The 27,466-nt window shown below is 42.7% G+C and overlaps 1 protein-coding gene across 1 annotated transcript in view; it reads left to right on the top strand.

The window, feature by feature from the left end:
- Window positions 1–27,466, top strand: part of AGBL1 (AGBL carboxypeptidase 1) — a 265,892-nt gene that overhangs the window by 8,473 nt on the left and 229,953 nt on the right. The window contains exons 2-5 of the mRNA XM_083870758.1: window positions 11,608–11,671; window positions 13,007–13,153; window positions 14,252–14,383; window positions 16,747–16,840. Of these exons, the coding sequence (XP_083726884.1) occupies window positions 11,608–11,671; window positions 13,007–13,153; window positions 14,252–14,383; window positions 16,747–16,840 (437 nt within the window). The remainder of the gene's footprint in view (window positions 1–11,607; window positions 11,672–13,006; window positions 13,154–14,251; window positions 14,384–16,746; window positions 16,841–27,466) is intronic.

Raw genomic sequence — 27,466 nt, 5'->3', positions numbered from 1 at the left:
AAGCTTTCATGATGATTCTTATTAGAAAATTGAGTAATTCTGACACAGAAGTCCTGTGGGAGAAATAACTACTCTACCAAAGAAATCTTGGCTTTTTTCCCCCTGCCTTTCAACAGGGGATGCTTTGAAACCAAAACATATGGGTTTTTTTCTGACATGGGAACACCATTGTGTTTTACTGCAATCAACTTCTGAGAAGCCTTTTATGCACATTAATTTTTGGTGTAACTTACAGGCAAAGGCTTTCCCACTAGGCCTAATGGGAATTTGATCCCTGTAGTAAACTGAGACAGATCTTCTCCCCATGGCCCATCAGCTCAGTGCACTCTCTGGTACCCATTCCTTTCCTTTCAAAGGAGGGGATGATGCCGTATTGATGGATAAAGCAGGAGTGCTGGGCTTTATTTCAGAACTGTTACAAACCCCATCAAACTCATTCACTGTCTGTGCCTTCTGCTTTCTTCATTTGGACAGTAGATGGAGATAAGGTTCATCTGTCAAGTTAGGGCAAAGGGGATCTTAGCTCACATTGTTTCCCAAATCAAAGGGTGGAACAATTCATTCTCTGAGCAGATGACACCCATGCAGCCTGGGTGAAATCAGTGCAGTGCCTGTTGTCCTCTGCCATCTTCTGTGGTTTTTATGGGATTCCTGATGAAAGGCCAAAGCAGCAGATTTACAATGAAGATAAAGCTGGCCCTCCATTTTATTCAGGATTAACCTGGCAAGCAGATTGACAGGGAGAGATATATCCTCCCATAAGCAGTTTGCTTGGCATGGTGAATGCCCACCTGTCTCACTTCAAAGGAGGGGAGGAGGCAGAATGGACCACCTGACCTTTCCCTATGATTAAAATGCTGATCTGATGAAGTCAGAGGAACAAACTGAACTGCCTATTTCAACCCTCAATTCTTCCTGGAATAAACCAGCACCATCCATATGGAGAGAGTTTCTGGAGAGGCTGGAGAAAAGCAGCAGTACTGCCCTGGCATATCTGACCTTCTCTTTGGGACAATCTTCTGCAATTTGAATGGCCTCTGGCTCCATGTTAAAGTTCTGCAAGTGGGAGAGAGAGTTGGAGGTGACAAAGAGAAAAGGAATGTGTGCCTGGCTCTGTTTTCTTTGACAATTTCTCTTCCCATATGGCTAAGGTCATTTGATCTCCCCACGATGCACAGGGACTTCAAGGGGACAGCTGGATGCAGAGATGCATTAAAACGACTTTTCTTTGAGATGAAAACCATGATTATTAACAGCTTGTTTCAAAAGCTCTCACAGCAGCAGCTGTACCTCACTGACTGAAAACTCTGGAGGGTTTGTCTAAAAGGTCTGCATGGCTGGGTGATCAAACAGTTGGAAATCTCCCTAGCTGAGAGTCCCCTGCAATGTCCTACAAAGCCTGTAGAGCACTATTACACCAACAGGTCTCCTTGGAAACATGCTTAAACAAAACAGGACACAACAGCAACTACTTTTTGGTGATCTCTCCCTGCCTGCAATGAATGCAGGGATCAGAGGTAAATTCTCACACAGATCAAATCTCCCACTGGGTATTCACTGAAGAATTCACCTTTCTCTGAGAGATCAGCCCACAGTATCATTGCATGTTCAGCCCATTCCCATGTGAGAGAGTCTCAGAAGAGACAGCCCAAGGGGTTTGGTTGGGTGAACTCCCCAAGACATCCCAGGAGGATGTGTAGAGCTGGGTATTTCTAAATATAACTCCTGTCCCTTTTCCTGGAGCACAAACACAGACATGGGCTCATTCATGGAGCTAATAAATAAAATGCCTTTTACCTTGACTGACCAACACTTAGTTTGCAGGTGCTTCTGAGCTACTGGATGAAGTAACAAGGGTGGAATAAAGCCCCAAACATGCCTGGTTTTGGCATGGTGGCATTGCCTTGCTGCTGTTGGGTGTCTTGCATGGGGTGTAGACTGAAGATAAAAGGAGATAAAAATCTTTGTTACCTTTTGGATGGAAAATGACATATCCCTATCACGCCTCTTAAAAACTTGGCAACCTTTTCAGAGAACTGAGGGCTTTGCTGTTGAGAGATTGCTGTTTAAATCTAGATGGATGGTTCTCAGCAATGCAGTTAAACGGAAGTTCTGCTTCATATTACTGGTAATATTACTTTAAATCATTAGAATTTCAAAACACAGTTTGCTATTCATTATGGATGCCGAGTTTCGTTTGTTGCTTGATTTTTCACTTAGACTGGGTGGCAAAAATAGGTTCATCATTTTCACTTTCAGGTTACATCTCTGAAGAAAATAAGCTGTGACTAACAATAGTTATAAGTGGCTTGTCTTCACTGCCCATTCCTCAATCATTGTTATTAAATGTGATTGATTAAAAGCATTTGCATGGCTGTTCCAGAAGGTGCTTTTGGAAGTGGGGTAGATTGACACATAAGGACACTTGTCTTGGCAAGAGAAAGGACTGGTGTTTTTTTAAACCAGAGTGCACCTTTATAGTGATGCTCATCTTTGGCCTCTACAAGTCAGTGCCAGAATAATGTGCAGCAAGTGGGATTGTCTGCACAGGAATACAGAGAGGAGCCTGGACTGGACACAGGCAAGTGCCAGGGCAGACTCAGATTAGACCCAGGAATTCTTGGGCTTTATCATGTGTCATCCAAGCAGGAACATCCCAGAGAAGGCAAGGATAGCAGCAAGGATTTAATTCTGGCTATTTATTTCCGCATGCACATACTCATATTTGCTATAGCATTCAAAAATCTGAGGTTTCATTAAAAAGCGAGGACATCTGAAAATTTTCCAAGATTCTCCAGACTCACTTGTACTTTGAGAAATGCCATTGCTTGTAAAAAAGTTTGTCAATTCCCAAATGTGCTTCGTCTTTGAAAGACAAAGCGTTCTCTGGACTGACAGCCATCAAATCTCACAAAAAAAGAAAGAGAGTAGCACATTTCATGCTGCTTTTTCATTGTTGGTAGGGGAAAATAAAACTAAAACTGAATGGAGAAAACAGATCCCTCCCTATTAAATTTGGGTGGCAATTGTGTTAAATATCTGTAACAGAGTGGCATTTGAATGAAACATTAATATTTTAAATTAGTTCAGTAACAGCAAAAGTAATATAAAATATAGGAATAAATCCAAGAAACAGCAATAAACAGTAGGTGCTGGCATGCATATAGAATTCATTGTGCAAGAATGGTTAATGCCTTACAGAAACTTAATAAGAGAGTGTGAAAGGCATATGCTAGGATAATCTTGGCATTAAAATAAAAATAGATTAAAAAGAGCAAAAAAGAGAATAATATAACATTAAATCCAGTCAAAATCTTTAGGTGTCATAGGAAACTTATTGTGAAATAGGAGATAAAACCTGAGAGAATTTATCTGCAGTAGAAATTACAGAAAGAAACATTAGAAATATTCAAAAGAAAGTCTAAAAGCCTTTTGCAGAATATCACGTGTTTTGATTTATCTCAAAGTTTCCTCATTCTTTTAACACTTCCAATTTGACAGAAGCATTTGAGGGTTATATAATAATGTGTTTTACCACTGTTTCTGCATAATAAAGTAATTGCACTATTAGAGGCGCATTAGTGAGAGGAGCAAGTGACACAAAGGAACTTTGTAGCAGGAGGAACTTCTGCACAAGGACAAGCTTTTCTTTGAGAACACTGAGAGAACTTTGGCATGAAAAAAGAGAGAAAAAAAGCAGTTTACTTTGCCAACAGTATCCAAGATATTGCAGTCTGTCAGGGCATAATTCCTGCAGATATCTGGGTGTGAATATATTTTATTGGAGGGACCCACAAACAACAAGACACTGAGATGAACAACCTTGCTCTGAATTTAGGAGAAACACCTTTGAGTCTTTTTGACACATTGGGTAAAACATCCTTTAGAAAAAGATCAGGCCGTGGTCTGTGTGCTTCCTAATTCCTGTATGGTTTAATTAAATGTAGTCCCTTGGCACAAGGATGAAGCTCTTTTCAGATAGCTCTGGGACCCACTAGTGGAGTAGCTCTTTCCTCTCCCAATCTGCCATCAGTATTCCTTGCAGGGAATATATTTTTATGCTGCATTTACTTCTGGGAAGTTGGGACGAGAAGACTGATCTCGGGGAAGGAAAATTTTGAACTCCTCACAAATAGATGGAAGTAAGTCTGTGAGTGAGGGCCACAGAACTTCTGTGCACACGGTGTTTCTGCTTCATTTGGTTATAATAAATATCCTGGCTCTGCCAGCTATCCTCTTAGGTATTGACTAAGTGAATTTCCCACCACAGGGTGATATTTCCCATCAGGAAAATAAGAAGCAATCTGATCTCTGTGAGGGATGCTATTGGGCAGGCGTTAGCTAATATTTGTGAAGAAGCCTGTGGTCCTCTGATGCAAGGTGTTATGTTAGTGCATTAAATTTTGTAAGATTCCTTGGCACAGATGATTTTCACCATGTTATTCACCAAGTTATTTTGACTAGAGATCAGCTTGAGCCAAGCTGTTTCATCTCAACACCTTCAGTGTTTTGAAGACATTAGGATGTAAGTTTGGAATTTTCTCATCTCTGCCTTGAAGTAGTTCAGCCCTGCAGAGTGTATCCTTTGAGAAGAGGTCCTGAAGCTCAGTGAAGAGGAGCAAAGCCCTGTCCATTTGCATGCTTGAAGTTTGCTTTTAGGCACTACCCCTGCTCACCTGGATGAGTTGTCACCCACTGTGAGGGGTTGGAATCACAGCACCCAGCAGTGATCTGATTGTGCAGGGGAAATGGGCTACTGAATAACTGAATCAATATGATTCCAACAGAAGCTGTGTATTGCTTACATTATGTGCTAGATATAGATTCTAAGTCTACTGTGCACATGGGTACACAGCTCTGAGTTAGATAAGCTGCTTCTTCATGAAGGAGGAACACATCCTTCACAACATCCAATTGGTCAAGCATCCATCTTCATGTGCTTCTTCTATCTAAGGTTTACATTTTTTGCAGACATTTTCTCAGGCTTTTTTCTTAGTTTTGATCCTGTTGTTTTCTCAGTAACCTTGATAAATTTCTAAGAACTCTAACAACAAAACTGCAAGTAGTTTAATAATATTACTCACAGCCAGTTTGGCTCGTGCATCAGAATAGCCTGTTATACAAATACATTATTACAGATGTGTTACTGAAAAAGATGCTGCAGGTTATCACACACGAGTGCAAACAAAGGTGAAAAAACCCCAGACCTTCAGGTCATTGCAAGCCATGAAAAAAGCCACCCACCTGATTGCAGCAGGCCAGAAGGAGGGACATTTTTAATGAGCCTTTGCTCTATTTTATGATATAAACCCCACCATTTCTGCTTTGGGCTTGGTGTGGTGTGAAGCATCAGCAGGAAAAGAAACGTCTGGCGCTTGGCTCAGTGGGGTGCCTGCCATGGCTCACAGGGGTGGCCAAGGCCAGCGAGAGGGACTTGTCTCCAAGGCTTGGGAACAGGAGCAAGAGGTTGCTGGGCCACGTGTCCTGTCCCTGGAGGCCCCTTGGCTGCCCAGGGTACAGTTTGAGGGCTACGTGATCCCCCACAGCTGCGGACGCCTTTCGCCCAGGATTAAAGAGGTCACTTAGGACACTCCCAGAGCTGCAAGGTCCTCCTCCCTGAGGCTTTAAATAGCCCCTTCTCCTTCCATGTCTCCTCTGAGTTTCCTGGCTTGCTCAGGCCTATCTGACTCCTAAGAAGAGGAAATCCAGATTTGGACAAAGAAATGAAATGTAGTGTTTAGCACAGAGGATGGTGACTCCTGTGGTGATGCTGAGGATGTTTGGATGGTTATTTTGGGAGCAGGAGCAGGTTGACCATAATTTCTTGGGATCCTTCTAAAGCTGGATCATGGTAGTATTGTTAAGAAGGTGCTCCACTTATACCAAAATTCAGGCTATAATCACTTCAACTGGAATCCTCCCTTACTCTGTGGTTGCCTACTGATATTTCAGAGGTCTCTGTACCCTTTTTACCCCCTCAGAAATGATATTTTTCTCCTGTAAACCTCCATGTAACAAATACTGTAGACCTTCAACAAGAAGAAATCACATTTAGCTGGCTGAATATTGAGGCTGAGGATGGGAGCATACAGACAAGAAACTCTCCAGGGTATTTTACTCTCTTATTTAAATGTGAATTTTTAGCGCCTCTTAAATTAGAAAAAGCAATTTACTCTGACAAAGCACAGAACATAAGGCACCAAACCTGGCTTCACAGTTATTGTAAGGCTGGATAGTCAGCTGTGGGAAGGAGATATCCAGCTGGCAAATCCATAATGCCAGTGGTGAGTGGCTGTGCCCAGCAGTTTGGGCTGGTAGGCACCTTGCTGGCAGAGCACTCTCTGGTTTAAGCATTAAGAGGGTAATTAGAACCCAGTATTTTCTAGAGGTCTCAGGAGACATTGAGGACTAATGCTGCTCAGCCTCTAACCTGCTCTTGATTTTAGCCAGTATTAATTTTGCATCAGAATTTCTCTTCAATAGGCTTCAAGTGCAGAGAGGGAGAAATCTGACTTGCAGATGTAAGTCTCATTACACAGGCAGTTGGGCTGCTGACTGCTATTTGTGTGAGCAAATTTATTAAGGGAAGGAGAAGAGAGGAGGATATATTTTGGACAGGTCAAACCCCGCTTCCATATTTAGAAACAGGCTATTTTAAAACAAACAAACAAACAAATAAACAAACAAACCCTGGAACTGGGATATCCTATTCCTTAGTCTGACTAAAAAAGACCCAAACAGAAAGGTCTGGAAGTTTTTTAGCCCAGTGCAGCAGTACCTTTTCTTCAAAATTAGACCATTTTTGTTTTGTTGTTTGTTTGGGAGATTTTTCCTAAGCAGTCACACAGCTTTGTGAGACAATTCAACAATTAATTTAAAAAGACGTATTGGTAGAAACCATGTTACGTGTTGTCTTGCAAGAGCGACTTCTTTCATTTTGCATTCATTATTTTTGTGATTGGAATAACTGCTTTGTATTTTTTCCCCCAAATAAAATATTTATTAGTAAATCTCGCACTGCACAAATTAATGCTGTTTGATTTCTTTCTGGGCGTCCTCCTTTTTTTTCAGTATTAATGCTTAGACTCCCAACAAACCCTCTCAGTAGATTGTGTGTCTCGTTCAGTGAAATACTTGCCTTTGGGCAAAAGATGCAAAAGCCCAAAAGACTGAGTTTATGGGGAGGATTTGTTTGAAGGCAGTGCTGGAAGGGGGATGGCAGTGGTGGCTGCTATCCTCCAAGTGGGACACGAAAAATCTTAACTCTCTGTTGGGCTTCTGAGTCTTGTGGAAAACATCCCCAGAGACTTCCCTGAGGTTACCTGTTACTGTGGCTTAGTAGCAATTTTATAATCTTGTCTTGAGTAAATAACAGCTGTCTTGGCATGTTCCCAGGAGCAAACAAGGAGACAGGAGCTGTTCCCTGCTCAATCGTGGGTCAGTGCAATAATCCGAGCTGCCAGTCAGAAATGTTGGGATCGAGCTGTTGTCCTCCAAGCCCAATGTCACCAATTCATCACTTGCTGCCTGTAACCTATCAATGACCATGTGCTGGGGCATTTTTTTATTCCTGGCTTTCTCCATCCTCCTGCTGTTTATCTCTGCGGAGCTTCTGCCAAGCTAACCCCAGTGTTTCAGGGATTAATTCCCAGAAAAAGCTCAGAGAGGAGCTCTCAGCCAGGAGCTGATTAAATGCATCTGAGCTCAGCCCTGTGATACTCCTGGTTGAGTGAGGAAGACAGGATGCTTTGCTGGAGTAAGGCTAAGAGAGATGAGGGGCTCTGACCAAAAAATACAGCCATACTTGATATTTAAAGTGATGGTTTTGCTACTTTAACCTTTGTCCAGCCACAAGCTGTGACAGGCAGCTATAGGCTGTTATTAATAGGCGACAATTTGGCTCTAACTTTAAATCCTTTTAGTGAAATCCTGCAGGAGGTCAGCGATTTTGTAATCTAACTTAAGCCTCTGGGAACTTTTCTCTTCTCTTATTCTACCCATATACAGCAAATGCATCTTCATTAGTCCGTGCACATGTAGATGCTGTATCTAACATTTCTAAGTGCTGGCAGGAATGGAAAATACTTAGCAAGAGGAATTTTACTTTTCTCCTCTCTTTGGTTATGGTTTGTTCTTAAACCATCAAACAACCCTTTCAATAAAAATAACTAATGTGTTTATTTTTACCAGAGCTGGGTAAGAAATTTGCATTAAAGAAATTACTCTATTCATCTTTTTTAGATCAGGCACAAGTTGTGATTTTCTTATTTGTACTTACTGTTAAAAAAGATTTACTGAATATTTTTTATGAATGAATATGTTGGCAATTCATCCACAAAGAGTTTGTTATGTGTATTAATTTAAACAATCAATTCTAATGGATTTCAATGTCCAAATATCTTTGATGGCTTTGAAAACCTGAAGCTAATTAGTCAAAATCTGAGCTGTTTCTTTTCTGGAGGCAAGCTGTCACCTAGCAAGACAATAGTAACTTTAGGGTTTTTTTTTTTTTTTTTTTTTTTTTTTTTTTTTTTTTTTTTTTTGTTTTGTTTTTGTTTTTGTTTTTTCTGTGTTGTCTTGCTGTTATAAATGAGAGCTGTTCTCTTCTGCAGAAGTCTGTATTATTCAGTGGTGCCACTAAAGTTAGTGGGAAATATGTTAGAATTTGTAATGGGACTGGGGCTTTATCCAGTGTTTCAGCCAACACATGATTCATCCAATTCCTTCAGTGGTGTGCAGAACAAAGGGGAGCAATGAGGCACCAACATAGGATTTTAGTGTTAAAATATCAAGAGTAAACACTCAGGTAAAATATTTGGCAATATCACCCAGCTTTAATTTTCACATTTTAAAGGTCGATCTTTCATGTTCCCTCAAGTTCTTTGTTTGCCTGAGTCCCTGGATAAAGTGCATGGAAAGTCAGAGGATATCTTATGTCATCACTATTTGTGTTAATGGCTTAGGAACCCACAATCCAATCAGTTAAAATAAACAACCCAGTGTAATAGGAGCATAAATCAATGAAGACTTCATTACTGAAACCTTAATGTGTAATCCATCCACCTACAGAGGAAAGGGATACTGAGAGGCAGCAAGACAAAACCAGAGGACAGCCTGATTTAGGCAACCCTGATATTTAAAAAGGTGTTGAGAACAGTAAGTCTTCCTGGAGTCAGTAAATTTGATGGATGCTCATCACTCCTGACAACTGCCCCTGACTATTAAGTCCCTATGATAAAAAACACCAAGAAACTCTTGGAAAGAGAGCTCTGAATGTTCTTTGTTTAGTCTGTGAGACTTGAGTCAGCTGAAATGAACAAAGACATGAATTAGGAAGATTAACATAGGGCTAAAACTATATATCTTACCCAAAAGTAATTCTGCTCAGAACTGCTCTGACCCTGCTGCAGACTATCCTCTCTGTTTGGTCTCTTGAGCCAGTGGCACAAATCTGGACTCCTCTAAGGTGAGGGTGGCAATACTTGGTGACAAGAGTTACTGGATTTCATTTAAGCCACATATTCTATTTGTCTTGGCTCTGAAAGGAGCAGGAATCCTATCACACCAAGCCTTTTGGTTTCAACATGGATCATAAAAGGGCTGAACTTTTATGTTCAGTGCTGAGATCTCTGCTTGCTGAGTTCATAACAAATAGAAACAGCAGGCTCTCTCTCTGGACATGGGCCAGCTCTGAGGTGGGCATGGGACAGCCACTTTGCCTGTAGATTTTAGCTAAGAGCAAAAGCAAGTTGAGCCTTGAGAAAGCCTTCAGTGCTCACAGACCCCCCTCCACTGGGTCCTCTTTTTAGAAGTGATGCTCTGCCTGTTTGCTCCAACTTCACCTGACTTTTCTTCTTTCCTTCCTTCCCCTTCCCTGACCACGCCTTGCTCTTTTCTCTCATTCTCCTGCTGACACCTCTTGTCCCTGTGGCTCACTTGGAATATACATTGAGCAGGGAATGGTTGGTAGCACTGGTAATTGACCAAAACCAGTATGATGGGAAACCTTGTTTTTCAGTGATTTGGAGTTTGTTTTTGTTAATAATTATGAAAAAAAAAAAATCTAAGAATACACACAAGGTTTAGGGTACAGAAACTAGGAAACATTGGCACTGATGCAGTGATTCCAGGCAGAAAATGGCATGTATAGTTTGCCACTACAGAAGGAGATTTGGTTGCAGGGAGCTGCCAAGCATCCTACAGGATTTCTGTGACTGAGGTGGAAATCTGTTTCTCCAGGCTGGCAATCACCTCCTCTGACTGCAGACTGATCAATTTCCTGCTTCATCCCCAAGTCTCACCCAATGCATACCCTCCCCAGCTGTAACAAAGGAGGAGGTATGAACTGCAGCTCCCTAATTAGCTACACCATCCTCAGCACCTTGTCAGCTTGTGCTGTGACTTTTTCAGGGATCCATTGGGAAAAAAAGGTCCATTTGCATTAATCATCATTATTACAGATCTGAATTAGATTTTCCCTAATATTCTTTCTAGAGTTTCTTTTTGCCAGGTTTTACTTCTCGACTCCTTGTCTTAAATATACAGTTGCCTAATGTTAAATATGTCAGAGAATGGTTGAATCAATTTGGCTGGTAAAATGATCACATATATCTAAAACAGATACCAGGTCAGTTTAAGTTACAAGGTAGGTTAAGTTTCTGAAGCAGTTCAACATTCAGAAATATAGGAGCCATATATTTGTGAGATGTTGTCTTATTGCCATAATTTAAATGCAAATACAATGATTCTGTTATAGTTTGTGTGATCCTAAGGTTCTTTGGGACCAAGCCTATTCAAATGCAAGTTTTGTCTTATATTAGAAATTTTTAGGGTGTTGTATCTGTTCAGAAATAAAGACATCCAGGTCTTAACCCAAATCACCCAAATTGCAATATGGACTGGTGATTAATTCTTGAATCACAGCAGTGAAATCTGTTTGGAGGAGGATTAAATAAGGGGTCTAGTGTATCACACAGATGGATGTATGTGGATGTAGATATCATGTGTTTCCTTCTCCTCAAGTGCATTAGATCTTATTTCCTCTAATGCAAAATTTAAAATGACTCTAAAGCAGAATGTGTCATGTCAAATTGTGGTGGAAACTTGGCCTTAAAATTAAATTATATTAGTTTAAAAATAAGCTTAGGAATTTTTCTTCTACCCAAATTCAAGTCTTCCACGTGGTTGTGGCTACAAAGACAGGAAAATATTCTTATTGATGGGATTAATATAATTTAAATATATTGTTCTTCAGCTCCAGTAATAAGAGATGCTGTCACCTGATATTTACATTTCTGTGTGATACAGAATTTCCTCAACTCTGGGGTGGCCAGATCAAACCAATAAATAGAGTTTTTGTTTAGAATTTAGACGTAAGTTCTACAGAAATGCTACTGTGTATTAAATACTGTTTAAAATGATATGTTAGAGGCTTTTAAAATGTGCCATCAATATGTTTCCACATATTCACTGTCCAGGTGGCCCAAAAGTGCTCAGTATCCAAGCAAGGATCTCAGTGCCTCTGCACTTCATGATGAACTGCAGCCTTGTGCAGGAAAAAGTGTCCTGTTCTGAACTGATCTGTAAATTTGTGTGTTTCCATTCCAGAGCTCCTGTGACAAGGATGTCATCCTGAACATCCTCAGTGTCCTCACTGACTTGCTGTCTTTGGGTAAGGAAGCGAAGATGTGGGGTAATGGCTGTGGGCTGGGACAGAAAGGGGGTCCTCAAGTAAGTCAGGGAAGTCATACTTGCATTCAAACTTGACCAGGTGTTTGCAAGGTGAAAAAAAAAATAAATTTTATCTATAGATGAGAAGTCCTTACTCCTGTGTTTGGAAACCTGAGCTTATTCAAAGTGTTAAAGAAAAGAAGACTCGGAGAAAGTTTCAATTTTTTCTTTTTATTTTCGAAGATGTCCACGGGTTGCAAAGTATTTCATAATCTCTGGCAGTCAACCACTGGAAATGTTCACCAGTGTCATTGGAGAGAGGTCTGTGAGCCAGGGAAAGGAACCTGACTTTTCAGAGCCCAGGGACCTTCTAATGCAGAGGGTTCAGTCTCTCTCCAAAAGGCACTTCTACCTTGGGGCTGCAGGGAATAGATGTCACTTTATGTGCTCAAAGCTGCATGAAAAATAAGTGTATTGGAAAAAGAACGGGAAAAAAACCAAAAAAAAACCCAAAAAACCCAAAAACAACAACAAACACCAGGTTTCTTTTCTTTTCTGCTCCACCACAAAAATATCATCTGCTAAACAATTCCCAACCCAGCTAAGCTGCCAGGCTGTGGGGGCTGCATCGGTGACTGCTGGATCCTCCTGGGTCCCCCACTCCTGGAAGCCCAACCAGAGACACCATCTGTCCACCTGGGCCTGTCTTTTGGAGCCCTGCAGCCCTGCTCCTCAGCTGGGTGCAAGGATGGCCCCCATGGAGAACAGGGGGTCCTGCTCTCCTCTAGGAACTGAATGAGCAACATCCCCCAACCACAGAGTTTGGATCAGTGTTTGTTAACACACTAAGGCTCCCAGGGTTAGAGTGTGATTTCTTTGGAGACCTACATTTATTTGAAAGCTGTCCCCAAGGCTTCCCTAGGATTCCTTTTCATTTGGCAGAAGCCCAGTGCAGCTTTAGTTCTTTCCTTGTTTAATTTCCAGTATCTAAGAAAAGATCACTGAGCCTTTTGCTGCTTTGAAACCTGTCGGTGTCTCTGCTTATTCCTCTCTGCCACGTTTCAGTGCACAGTGATAAACTTCTGCAGCACGTGGGTTTGGAGAGACCACGACTGTAGTGGTGACAGACAGCAGAGCCCACAGTTCCACCACACAGCCACCACCCATGGCTCCAGGCTGGGGACACCAGAGAGTTCTTCAAATGCTCGTGCGCTCACAGCGCTCAGATATTGTCTGGATGCCATGGAAGCTCCGAGTGCTCCTTGCAGACTGAGGGTTTGTGACAGCTGGGGCTCAGGGAAAGGATGCTCTGAGCAGTCTCTCCTCTCTTCCCCAGGCACTGGACGGAGAATTCACTACGTGATCAGCAAAGGGGGCAGTGAGGCTTTGCTGCAGGCCCTGGCCACGGCTGCCCGGACAGAGCCCCTCGACCACGGCACCCTTCTGCCCCTGCTGCGCCTGCTGGCCAGGGTGGGACAACGAGGTACTGGGGGGCTTCTGAGGGGGGTCAGAAATCAGGATGACCTCATTGTGGTCTTCCAGGAGCTAAAGGGTGTGATGCTTCTGGCTTCGTTTTCTGCCAAGGTTGGGATTATTACATGGGAGTCATAGTTTTGTGTTCAGACTCAGTGTTTATTATTTCTTATCACTAGAAAGTTAAAAAACAAAGGTAAAATGGAGTACCTCTAACTCTTTCCAAGGTTATTTAAGCACTAATCCCCCAATAATGAGGTTTCACCTATATTATTTATATTTCTGACCCAATAATGACCATCCAAGGCCTTCAGTGTGGATCTTTTCACCCAATTAAAGAAAACCACCTAAACCCATGAAGAAGAAGGTGAAGAAGAAGGACTTAAAGAATGCCCAAAGTCCTCCATCTCACCCCATATATTAGTATATACTAAAATCTCAAATCTAAGTTTTTACCCTTTGTGTGAAATCACACAATACTATTCAAACCACACATCCACAACCCCAGTGCTATCACTCAACTTTGGAAGTCTGTTCCATGGCCTCAGGTCAAGTGTAGTGCCTGTCTGAGGGTCAGTGCCCCTCAGCACAGAAAGCCTGAAATTTTCAGCCTCCAGAGTTCCAACAAAAGGGGACAGATATTTTAGTAGGGCCTGTTGGTACAGGGCAAGGAGTAATGGTTTTAAACTGAAAGAGGGTGGGTTTACATAAGATGAAAGGAAGAAATATTTCATGGTAAGGATGGTGATGGGCACGGGCATGCATTGCCCAGAGAGGTGGTGGATGCCCCATCCTTGGAAACCTTGACGGTCAGGTTGGATGGGGCTCTAAAGAACCTTGTCTGGTGCAACTCATTGCAAGGGGCTTGTACTGGGTGGCCTTTAAAGGTCTTTTTCAATCCAGACTATTTTATGTTTCATGTATGGTGACTCAAAGTAAACCCCATGCTTTTCTGTTTTCAGTGAGATTAATATTGATTTAACTCATTGATAAAATTGAATGCCTTCCTTATAAGGTTTTGAGTTACAAGGCTCAATAAACATGTTTAACAGCACAGCTGCAATGACCTGGCCTTTGCAATAAGATAATTCTTCTTTGCTTTTCACAGATAGGAAGTTTGGGCTTAAAGTGCAGAAGGCAGAAGCCACTGATATAATACTGAGCTTGACAAGAAGGGACCTGGGCCACCCCCTGCACCTCACCCACTGCCTCTGGGTCCTGCGTGTTTGTGCTTCTAATGGTGAGTGCCAGGATTTCCCTCTTTTCTTGTATGTGACAACCACCAGGGTACCTTTTTAGTCATTTCAATGCAAAGAAACATAATTTCTGGTAGGGTTAGTGCCTGCATGCACCATTAATATACAGAAAAGTACAAAAGCCAGAACAACCTTAGAAAAAGGTGCTCCTCAAGGGACCTATGCAGCCTTTACAGTGCATTTCATCTGCGAGCTATGGAAATAAAAGTGCTGTAGTGAAAAATATTCATGGCAAAGATCTCCTATTCTGGAATATAGACAGTCAATTCTTTTGCTCTGAGACTTGGGTACCTTAAGTCTCTATACAGTTCCCATTACCATAACAGCCAAATGTCTCACTGTTGTTGATTGTATTGAACCTCAGAGCAGCTCCATGAGGGTGGAGGAGCAGAGGGAGAGAGAAATCTCTTACTTATTCAAGGTCCCCCAGGAAGCAGATATTAGATCCTGGTCTTCTGACTAGTATCCCCTCAGATGTGCACTCTCCCAGCTCTTCTTGCTTGGCAATGCCCTCAAGTTAAATGATTCAAGCAATGGGATTTCCAGTATTCTCTCTGGGATCATTACAGATTCATAGAAGCTTTCCATGCTATAAAGCACTGAGCTCGTCAGCACAAATTTCCCTTTGCTCACTCTAACCCTTTCCTCTCCTTCCCTACATCCCTCACCCAGCAGATAACTCTTGATGGCCATGCTGTCTGCAGCCTGCTGTGTGCATCCTGAGATTTAGCTCTCCTGGCCCCCAGCCCTGCAGGCCCCTTCTGCCTGGACAGGAGCTGGCTTCATGCTTTGGGCTTCCTCAGGCAAGCAGCCAAACCTCAACACTCAACCCCTCTCCCCATGATAAGCAGTATTTGAAAGTCTGAGTGTGGCTGAAAATGCAGCCAAAGCCAGAAGATGAAATGTGCCATTATTTGGGTTTCACAGCTGTGCAGTAACCCAGTGCTGCCTCTCACCCAAAATGATGATCTGCCCACTTCCCTGCTCCCTGCTTCAGTGCACCTGCACTCAGTTCAGCTGCTGTTTCTGCAGAGGTTTTGGGATGCACATGGCAGCCTGACCTCCTTTCTGTTAATGTCAGACCCCAGAACCCCAGCTCTGCTCCTTTGCTGGAGCATCTCTGTTACTCTCCAGGTATCTCCAGCACTCTCCATTAATAACTTTGACTTTGTGAGTTCTGTGGCCCAGCTGGGAATCTGCAGGGGAGGTTGGGTGAAAATCTGTGTGGGTGTGATATCAAACCAGGGGATTACATGTCCCCGGCCTTAAAAAGGATGGAGTGGAACTTAAGGGAAGCCAGAGCCATACGAAACTCCCTAGAGTGCTTAGGTATGAAAGCAGTGAAGATGAGTCCTTGTCTCACCTCATACCCCACTCTGGGTTGCTCCTTCCACTGCCACCAGATGTTTGTGGCTGCTCACATCCTGCTCAGGAGCAGGATGAGTTTGAGCTGCCTTGTCCACCACCCTGTCTCTAATGAATTGCCAGCCAATGTGAATGTAGCTGGCAGGCCTTGCAAGGCTTTCCATCACAGGCAGCTTGGCAGGGACACAGTAGGACAGCAGGAGATGATGGGCCCTCTGGCAGCTCTCTGATGGCCACTGGGAGATATCTACAAAACAGCCAAAACCCAGCAGTGGGCAGGCAGCCAGGGCTCCTTCTGGCTGCTGTTGATTACTGATCCTTTCACCTTGGTCGCTTCCGTTTAATATTTCAGGGCTGTATTTGTTCCTTCATTACACTGAGATATCCTGTCTCATAGTGGGGAGGTCTGGCTGAACACCCAGCCTATGCATTGGATATTGAAACCGATTGCAAAATCTATCTATAAAAGTTACTAGTGTGTTAAAAAGTGAAGGATGAAAGGGAAAATTTGCCTAGATAAAATTAAACTGCATTCAGAAGCCCACCAAATCCATTTCCACTCTGCTAAATAATAGCACAGAAAAAAGCCTCTGCCCTTTAAGCCCCTATGAAATGAACTGTCCTCACTGAGTTGAATGTAGGAAATGTGGCACTAATTTGAGCTCTGTAATTCTTTTCTGGGAGAAGACCCTGTTTAATTACGATTTATTCCCTAGAGAGTACAATGTCTACAGGATGAGGGGCTTTGGGGAAATTGGGAAAGAGCTTCAGGACTGGTTTTGCACCTGATTTCGCCTCAGGTTGTGTCCACAGACAGTTTTGTGCTTCACTTTCTATGTTTGTGAGGGGACCTGTGAAGTCCAGATGGGAGCCCAGAGAGCTCATTGCCCCAGGGGCAGCTACTCTCCCCCACATCTCTTCTAAGCAATGTTTGCCAGCTGCCTGCTTCAGAGCTGACTGCTTTTTCCTTTTATTGCCATAGTTACCACGGGAACTATGCTTGGCATCAATGGAGCCATGGAGCTGCTTTTCAAAGTCATCACTCCCTACAGCAAGAGGCACGTCAGGACAGTCAGGTAGGCAGTAGCCCCAAGGGAACTCATCTTTCCAGGACAGCAAGAAATAAAATTTTGGTTCCACTTGAAGAGGCAAAGAAATCAGAAATGTATGCAATTTCCACTCACTTTAAATCTGCAGGGTTTTTAAGAGGCAGAAATAGTTCCCCGAAGGACACGTTAATGCTGCGATTCATCATATGATTCATGCTGGTGGCCCTTTACTTGTAGTGTGCCCTAGACAGCGATGGCAGTTTGATTGCAAGGTACCCTCCTTCGTTTCCCAGCCACAACTGGGTTTTGAGAAGCATGTGCTGGCAGCAGAAAAGCCACTCCTGCCTCCCACTCAGCAAGAACCTCCTGCCACCACCAGCCTGGGGGTAGGTAGAGTGGAATCGTGGCAGTGCTGCCTCATCCTCCCTTTGCAGAGTCATGACCTGGTCATCATGATATTTTTGAACTGTGACGGTTCTTACTAGTATTAATCTGCGTCTGCTTTTAAGCCCATCCCACATATTTCAAATAGTTCTTTTCTGAAGACAGCAATTCATTTTATAACTTCATCTTAATGCTGAATGTAAGTCTCCAAGCTGTCTGTTCTGACCACTTCCTCAGATGCCTTTCAAGGCAAACTTTGTAAGAGCATAATACGTATCTCTGGCTTGCTCTTTAAAAGCAGGAGGAAGAATTTCCTGCTGTGACCTGTGCCCACACAATCCCCTTTGCTTAAACCACACAGAACCTGCCAGTTCTGCTGGGACATGAAATGGCTTGTGGGGCACAGTCCTTACTTGCTCAGGCATGTGTCAGTAAGGACATGACAGCATTCAGCCATGGTTTCTGCATGTTCCTGACATGGGTGAATCCATGGCTGGTGAGTACTGAGGAAGCAGCTTCAGGTAGAGCACGAGATGAGAAGGATGGACAGACACAGCTCAACAGTTTGGCCACTGTTTGCTTAGCTGTGCTCGAAGTGGGGACCAGTCACCCTGGATTCATTAAATAACGTCCATCCTGCTGTTACCATCAAAGACTGAGAGCAGTTGTCTTAATAGCATGAGTTACACAATTACTGAGAAGGAATTTTAAATAATTTCCACCAGTGCTGAAGCTGCACATCAACACATGGTAACTGCTGTTTGCTGAGTGCAACTTTCTCCCAGTTCCTCTGTTCCTACGTGTCTGGAGATACACAATTTTTTTGTCAGTTTGCTTTTCTAAATAAGATGCTGAGGGGGCCCAGCAGATGCACAACTTCCTGCAGCTGCCTTGTTGATGGGAGCCAACTCACTTTTGCCTGTGCTTTTGGCTTTCTAGCACAGTGCCAAGTACCTGGAACTGCTTCACAGCTTCAGTTCTTTCTTAGACAAAGTACGCGAGGTTCTTCTACATGGGGATACCAGGATGTTTCTTACACAGACATTTGGATATTACCCAACTCAAAGAATATTGCCAATAAGTTATTGTTCCTAGGATATCTGAGCAATCTCCTCATTTAATAACTAAGATTTAGGCAGCCTGGAGAACAGCTTTATATAGGGGTGCCCAGAATGAGTAAGACCCAGAGTTGGGTTTGGCTTCTGAGGCAACCAAAAGTGATTGATGGATCCAAGCCCATGCTTAGCTAAGCAAATTCATCTAAATTCCCTGTTTTCCTTCCTGTGGAAGTGTTGGCTGTGATTAGACCAGTGTTAGTTCTGCTTCTGTGGTTGGCCAAGACCTGTGTGTGATGGGACTTGGGATTGAATCAGTTTTCTGTTAAGCAATGGGATTGGCTGCCTAAAGGCTTTTAAAATGAATTTTGTGCAAAAGTGCTTTATTTTCCATTGACCATTTCCCATAGGGGAAGTGGAAGCCTTGGTATTTCTCACACCTTTCTAGCCTGGCTTCTTGCTGAGATACCTTTGGAGATGCAGGGAGTGTTGCTGTAAGTGTAGTCTGTAAACTGCTCTAAAATACTCATGTCTAAGGGAAACAACCAGAGAAACACACTGCTTTTGAGTCCAATGACTCCTCATTGTCAATATGCAATGTTTAGCTTTTACTTCCTTTTATCTATTGTACAAGGATTGTTTTGAATTCTTCTGTGGACATTTTTTTTCCATTTGGAACACAGAGACAAACACCAGAAAAACTCAAAATTGCCTTCAGTAAATCCCATTTTGTAGCTAATAAGCCTTTTTATTTATTACTGAAAAGCTTGAATTCATTTTTCATTTGAAAAAAGGTGTCTTGTGCATTAATTTTTGTCTACCTGAGCTTTCTCACTGCTAGTTCAGTTTCCTAATTTTCTTTTTATTTCCTAAAATATTTGTGCTTTTCTTAAAACATATTTTTCATGAGTGTGCAAACAGCACATAGAATCTTTGCTGGAGCCCAGCTCACAGGAAAAAGTGATTTGGCTCCCACCTACTCTTGCTCTGATGAACAAAAACCATAAATCAACTCAAGCCTGGTGGTCACTATGCTGCCCTGCTCAGGGCTCAGAGCTGTGACTTTTGTTTCATAACTAAGGGCAGATGAGAATCTCAGTGGCACAGTGGAGACAGCCTGTTTTACATCAGAAGAGCCACACAAGCCTGTTTTGTTTTAAAACACAATTGCATTAAAAAGCACTAGTTTAGTCAGTGGAGTTTCTGTTTGTTTAGTTTACTTGGAAGTGCTGCTTTCATTGTGGAAAGTGGCTTTGTGAGATATTGTTGGCAAGAATTTAGGTCTTGAGACCAGAAGAACAGACTGTAGACTGGGTTACAAATCTCTCCCAGCATTAGCAAATGCCTGGAATAGCTGCAGTCTGAAAGCCATAAGCATCTTTGCAATCCATCAGAAAATGGAGGTGGGTACATGTGGGGAAAATGTCCTAAAACTTTGTGAGGTGACTGGGACAGGGACCTTATGGATGAGTTTTCTGGGCTGGGGAGAAAGCATAAAAAGCATAAAAGTTCTTTGTCTAGCTCAGCATGTGCTCCCAGCTATCTGACACTGGTGCAGCTCTTCCCAAAGTGGATGTGGCTATGCTGAAGTTGGGAGAGTGGTATTTTGGTGTGGTTCTCAGTCACAAAAACATCTGCTTCTTTTTGGTTGTCATCAAGGAAGTTGTAGAGAGCACCAGCCTCTACCCTGCCTACAGAGGAAAACTCCAATGTTCTCTCAGAAATCCTTTGACCCTCACTTTGCATTTGCTCTTGATACCTTCTCTCCACCTCATAACTATGTGCCACCATGGTTTGCCTTTTTTGCTGGGAAGGAACAGCCGGCAACTGTGGGAGCTGATATTACCCTGGCTCTCTGATCAGCTGCCAGGAATGCAGCATTGAAAATGCACCACTTCTCTGGTGGGCACACCCGCCTTCCCCTGTCCTGGGCAGCAGTAGGGCCAAGGTCACTTTAAGAATCTGCTCTGTAGAGTGCCCTATGAGAGCTATTTATTTAGCCCGCTAAGATGTGGAAACAAGATACATAGTTCTATTTATTTTTCCCAGTGGCAAAGCCCTGGGGTATTTAGAAATAGTCTCCCCATGCTCCAATTGACCTTCTCTGGGTATGTGCCAAGTAGCTCTGATTCCCCTGAGACTGTGACTCATGGGCTTTACTGGCTTTAGTTAGGCATTTGAGGTCTTCAGCTTGCTGGTGCCATCGCTGTGGATGTCTCCAGAACTATCCATATCTGAGGTAAAAGCTGCATGGAAGAAACATGGAACTCCATGAAGTGTAGAGGACTCTCGAGTTAACCACTGTGAAATCCAAGGGAGTCACAGACTTAAGGCTGTCTTGCCCATCTCTCGTGATGCTGTGCTGCAGAGAAGGTTTGCTGATACCTTTTACAGGGACAGTTTAAAATAAAGCCAGACGATGTTCTGCTTTTCTCAGATCTGTTTATGTCAGTAGCTGGGATATCTGATAGGAGTGTGTGTGGGATGCTCAAATCTTCACTCCATCAACACCTTCTCTAATGCAGCATCTCTGATGCCTCACACAGTGCAATGATCTCTGCTCTTTTCACCCTTCAGCCTTATTATTCCCTATGAATAAGGGAAGCTATGTATGTTCCACAGCTTCTTCCCTTCTCCTGCTTTCCAGTGTCCCTTTCAACACTGTTGCTTGTTTTCCCAACTAACTTGTTCTGAGAGGTGTTTGGATGTGTTGTGGGTTGTGGAATGTGACAGTGGAGGATGTTTGCTCTCTAGTCAGCCAGGAGCTGGTCTCCTCTGCATGATTCTGTCCAGGCTGTCAGGCACCAGGTATCCTCACCAGTGGCTTTGAAGGCTGAGTTGTCTGTGGCTATTTGTTGTGCAGGCTCTTCTAGAACTCCTCATGTTGAAGACAGAGTACCAAAGAAGCTGAAAACAAAACCCTCAGAGTTTATTCTTCCTTCATAAGAGGAAGAGTTTCTGTGCTTTAGAAAATGGCAAATGGTGCATTGGTGGTTCCCTCCATTATGTTTTCCTTTTCTGCTGTTAAAAGGTTAGTGCACAGTTTTATTAAAGCAATTTGGAGAGTCTTTTAAAATGTCTTTGTTTTTCAAACCTCTATGAGTACATCTATTTATTATACTGAGCAGAGCTGGCTCATATTAAATGTTCGCATAAACCTTGTATGAAAGATTACAACAAGAGTGAGTATTCATCAGAAATAAAAACTCTTTCTGTGGGTATTCAGAATACTTGGCTTTCTACACGGGGCTATTCCAGTAAAGTTTGACTACTTAATTAAAAGTGGAAAGTGAATAAAAAAGGTCTGGGAATGGCGCCAAATTAATTCACTAGAAAATGTGATATGCAGAAATTATCTGCCTTTGCTCATGTCCAGCATTACCCACTTCTGACATTTGATCACAATTCTTCCTACGTTTGGTGCTTATTGGATAGTCCCAGAGCCTCAAATGCTTGCTGATAATCTCCCTTTTCATTAAAGGGAGGAAATCCTCCCATGTAACTCTATTTCACCTGAGGTGGATATCTGGATTCCTCATATACTGAAGGGAAAAAGAAGCAAGTTCTCTTCACCTTTGGTAAATGTTTGTCTCTAGAAACTTGGGGTCTTGAAAATGTTTATTTCTCTCTGTGCAGTGGAGGATGAGTCTGCAGTGGGCAACCTGGAATTGGCATAATGGGCATTTAAAGCTGGGTCAGGCAGAAGGTTGCTGAAGGAGATTTGTAAAGTGGAGTCAGATCCATCTGGTGCCAGGGCTCAAAACCCATGAGGAGTGAGAATACCAAAGGTGTCTTTTCTTTGCTGATGAGTGATCAGGGGTGATTTGAGATGGGGAGGGATTCATGAGCTTGAAACATGCAGGAATATTGATGGCACTGTTGCCATGGCCATGAAGTGATTCCTGTATCACATACTTCTATCAGAGTGGGAGCTGAGGAGATTTTTACTGACTACAGAAAGCAGAGCTCATGCAAGTGGAAAGAGAAATGCCAAGGTGAGCAAGAGAGCACATCTAAAGCTAAAAGCCATATTTAATCAGATATTGTGTCAGATTGACTAAGGAGAGTATGAAGACCCTGGAAATGCTAAAGATATAAATTAAGAGGCTGTACATAGCTTTGAATATAGGGATATATATAACCGTTTTTTAATAAAGCCTGTTTTGTTTGCATACAACTGAGATTCTGTTTTCTCACCTTGAAACTGGTGCTTTCACTGCAAGATTAAAGTGTTGAGCCCAGAGTGTTGAAAAGTGACCAAGGTGCCACATCAGGATACGCTTGTCCAAGTGCTCTCCTGACCTTAACGCTGACAGAAGGAACCAGAACAGCAGTGGGCTCTGTCTGGTTTAGACAAAGAGAGAGGAGATGTGTACTGGGCATGACCTGAATACTGGACTTATCTCTTCTGCTGAGAGTGATGGAGAGGCTTATGGAAGAGATCCAACTGCAAATGTGCCCTAGACCCCAGTGCAGGCAGTTAGATTTTCCCCTACCCTCAATCCTGGATAATGTCCTGCTGGTAGACCACCATAAACATTCACTGCAGTTCCATGTCCTGGGTTGGTCTAAACTTCCAGCTGTTCTCTTCTTGAGCAGAAGAATATGTGACAAATCTGGCCACTGTCAGACTGTATTTTGAGAAAGAGCAGAAACTCAAGGCACTGACATGGTGATTAGTTTTTCTTCAACCTGATAGGGAAGCTGTTGTGGTGGGTTCAGCTTTATGCCTTTGTTTATTTGGCAATGGTTTCTGATAGAAGATCAAAAGCAAATCATTCTTAATTCCTCTTGTTAGTCTGTGTTTTGTCATTAATCATGTTGAGCAGTCTGGATATTTAATTGGAAAGTAACACATGATTCTATTGGAATGTGGTCAGAATTAATCAATGCTTAGCATTTTGAGAATAAACAGACACTATTTGGTTCACTTGATTCGTGTAGAAAATTCATGGGAAGGGAAAAAAACATTTCTGTTGAGCTATATCACAGCTAAATGACTTGCTTCCCATCTGGCCTTGATCTACATGAGATTTATCCTTAAAGTCCTGTTAAATAAAACTAGAAAATACCACTCTGAATGAGACGATGCCAACAACAAAGGGAAGAGTGTTGTCTTGAAAATTTTTTCTTTCTATAAAGTGTCTCTTCAACTTGACTAAAATCTCAGATAACATGAAGCAGGGATGATTGCATCACTAAGATAAGTAAATAAACCCTACTGTGCAAATTTATTGCAATGAGCCATTGTAATAGAAGAAATGATCTTGGAGCCAGAGGTGTCCCAGTTTCATGCAGTTCTTTCCCTTTCATTATTTTTACGGTCTGTGTGGTTTCTCTCAAAGAATTACCTGTTCTAATATCAATAATCAGTTACAAAATCTCATTTCAGACTGGTGGTATGTCAATGCTGCTTTGCAGATCAAATGGAGTTGCATTTCAGAGTTACACTTTACTGGTATTGTACTGTTAATAGCAATAGATGAGAGAAATTGAAAAATTAAGAGGTAGAGACAAGGGAAAAAGAGATGTTTTCAGGCGAGATTTGAAAATAGATGAGGAGTTGATGAGGCGGAGAGGAACAGCATCTCCCAAGGTTGTTCCAGAGGTCTGGAAGAACACGTGGCACACAGAAATCCTGGTGCCATCTCTTGGTAGCCTTTGGAATGGCACATTTCACCACAGATGGACCCAGCTCTGAGGCATTAAAAATTGGTGAATGAGCATTATATGGAGAGAAATTCACTTCTGAGCTTAAGTTTATATGTCATGGGAAGGGAGGAACTGAATTATAAATGGAGCATCTTAGCGAGACTATTATTTTGAAAGAGAAGTTTGCCTTTTGCTTTTAGGTTCAGCTTATGTTTTTATTTCAGGTCAGAGTTTGAAAGAGAAACAATGCTTTCAGCTGAAGGCCTTTCTTTGCCTGCCCATTATTTCTCCCCTTTGGTGAGCTACAGTGCTATATTTGGAAAGATGCTGTGAGGGCAAGTCCCTGCTGTTCTCAAGTTCTTGGCTTTTCACAGCCAGTGGCTATGGCAGATGCAGTTCATGGCTGGCCTCATGTGATGGCTTTGGGAATGTCCACACTGCAGGCAGCTCTGGGTTTGTTGGGCAGGAGATTCCCTCTGCCTGAGCTTTAATCTTCCTCCTTCTCCTAACAAATGCTCAGGCTTGCAGCAGGGTGAGCTATCCAAGCTTCTTAGGACATGTTATCCAGTCTGGGGGTATTATTCATGTTGCTATATCTGTTGGTCTTTGTTCTAACTGGATTAAAACTAACACCTGGGTGCCTCACTGCAATCCCACTGCCTCCTAGTACCTCTCTGAGGTGTATATCCCATGTCACCATAGAAACTACTGTCACTCCCATCCAAATGGGAGATGTGACTTGATTTCATACACCAGCTGCATCTCAGAGTGTTTCCCGGAGTTAGATGAATTGTTAATGTTGATAATGCTGTCTTGCAGCTGAATATGATAGTCCCCCATAAGTCAAGACTAGTGTGAACTGGTTATGCCAAGCATTTTATAAGTAGCATTGTCAAAACCAGAGTGGAATTATTATTTTTTTAAAAAAAATCAGAATACTGCTGGAAGGATTATAAAATATTTCATGATTTAGGAAGACATGAAGGGTTGGGATGACTTCTGGCAATTGGTGGGTTATCTGTGAGGTGTGGAGTGTGCAGGTTCCTGATCTGGAGGTGCAGGGAGATCTTTCACAGTGGTGGTGGGACCATAAGAGTAAAAAAGGCAAAAAGTCTAATGTGGAGTGAAAGTGGAGCTGGTGCAGTGAGGAGAGGGTTGAGCAATATGGTTATGTGACCTTGTAATCATATTTGAGGTGACTGTGAAGTGCCAAAGCCTTCAGAAAACCTCAGCCAGGCAGTCCTGGGGAATGGAGGCTGGAGGAAAGGGATTTCCAAACAAAGCCTATCTGAATGTGCATGTACAGATGATGAAGGGGTGCCCACCCTGTCTGTTTGCCTACATTGGTTTTCCTGTGTCAAGGAGACAAAGAAAGAATTCCCCCTTGGAAATCACGGAGTTGAGCAATGACGTGGATCTCTGATAGAGGCCAGAGAGTGAGCAGATAAAGCTGAGGACACTCACTTGTGTGTCAGCACATGTGAGAGCCCAGGAATCTCCTCTTCTTTGCTTTTCACTTGATTTATTGCCATTTCTCCTCCCATCCAGAAGCCTCTTTCCCTTATGAAGAGGGTAGAAAGCAGCTGTGAAATCCTCCCCACAAGAGCTTTCAGTCCAAAGATAGACAAGGGAAATATAGAAAAAAAAAAACCGATGAAAATAAATGTCAATGAAGAACTTCTGCAGAAACAATTTGCACAATGCCGTCCCTACAAGGAAATCAGCCCCAAGAATTTCCTGTGGTTCCTGAGACTTTTTCCCAGCTCAATCAGTGCTGGCAATGCTGGCAGGTAGAGTGTGAGCCAGTCTCTACAACTATCAGTGATTTTAAAGCACAGCAGTGATTAGACCTGCCCTGAGCAGAGTTATATGACACAGTGTCAAAGCCTTAGCAACAGCCTTTCTGCTGCAGGGTTCTCTGTCCTGATAGCACTGTTGGAGCCTCACCAGCTGTAGCAGCAGCAGCAGGGTAACTGGATTTAGAGATACAGAGGCAACACAAGAGACTGATTTCCAGTGAGTGAAAGAGACCTCCAAAGTCTTCAGTCTTTCAGGCTCTTTTGAATGGTTATCAGACAATTATTACAGAGAATGAAAGAGATAAAGTAAATAATAGAGTGTTTGCCAATGAAGGTGAAATGAATTTTTTAGGGAGAGAAGGTTTTGTAACAGCAGTGGCACAGATTCAGCACAGGGCTCTGGCTCACTGATGCTGGCACAGCTCTCCTCGATCTCTCTATCTGCAGGGCAACACTTGGAATTGCAGCAATGCCAGTAAAACCTGTAAATAAACCCAGAGCTGAGTTGTTGTGGGAGGTGTTTGGAGGCAGGGCTTGGAATGTGGAGGAGAGAACCTGAAGACATGAGGAAGTGGCTGGTGAGGAAGAACAGGGCAGCTGATTCCTAAGCATGGATAACTACAGCTCTGGGGATGGGAATGGAAACTCCCCCCAAAGTGCAAACCTTGGAGAAATCATGGCTCTGAGACAGAAAAAGCCAGATTATTGCAGAATAAAAAAAAAAAATCCTATAATTTCAGTATACCAAATTTTTGTGTTTCTTTCCTGTGTTAAAGGGATCCAGCTCAGGCTCTGTGTGGACCATAGGGCAAATGCTGCAATGGCACAACAGCTGTCACTGTCTAGTCAAAAGCTTAATTTCCTGCTTGCTTTTCATTATTCAAAATTGTACTTAAAATTTTGTGGTCATTCCAATTTTAACCACCTTCCAGATTTTACTATGTAGAAAAAAAGGCATGTGGAAGAACCACCCCAATAATGCTTAGAATTTTTTCCTATGAATTTTAATTCTTCATCCCTGTTGTTTCTGTATTAGATTTACACCTTGAGTTCTAGCAGCCTTGGCTTTGATATGGTCTGTTTTCAGAATCTAGAGTTTGTGTGGATTATATGAAATGGAACATTTCCAATGGAAAAGAAGAGAGAAAAAAAAAAACAAACCCAACACCTAACTTTCATTACTTAGGCTTCTACAAATTACTGCTTCAAAAAGCCCCTGCAGTTAGGTCATTGTGACATTGAAGCTTTCAAACAGCAAATATCAAGAGAATTTGACCCAGCTTGTGCTTCATTTTTGACATTTACTGACTTTATCTTCCTTTTAAACGTTCTAACTAAATGTTGTGAAGAACAGGCACCAGCATTAAGATGTGACCAGATTATTGCTTAGTAAGGAGTTAGACATGTGCAACCGAACAAATTCATTAGTCTGTGGGTGGCCAGATCAGGGTTAGGGTTAGGCTGGATCAGCCACAGCAGCCAGATGCTGCCTCACCACAAGCCTCATGTGCTGTAGAGACCTGTGCTGCAATTGAGGCTGGTGTGAACTGCCTGCTCTCAAATCCCCTTGCAGATCTGGGTGGGGGGAAGCTGAGGCTTCTCTGGCTGCCCCTGGCAGTCTTCCTGCCCATCCTCTCAGGCTCTGAGTCAGAATCTTTTCCTGCATGTTGAACCTCAGGCACCAGCTGGGCAAAGTGCTGTGTGGAAGGCAACATGGGTGATCCAGCAGTTAAACCTATTTCTCTGACTTTTGTGTATTCCAG

The sequence above is a fragment of the Zosterops lateralis genome (genome assembly GCF_965231275.1).
Source record: "Zosterops lateralis genome assembly, chromosome: 13".
Classification (NCBI taxonomy): Eukaryota; Metazoa; Chordata; class Aves; order Passeriformes; family Zosteropidae; genus Zosterops; species Zosterops lateralis.
This window is presented reverse-complemented; position numbering and strand designations above follow the sequence as displayed.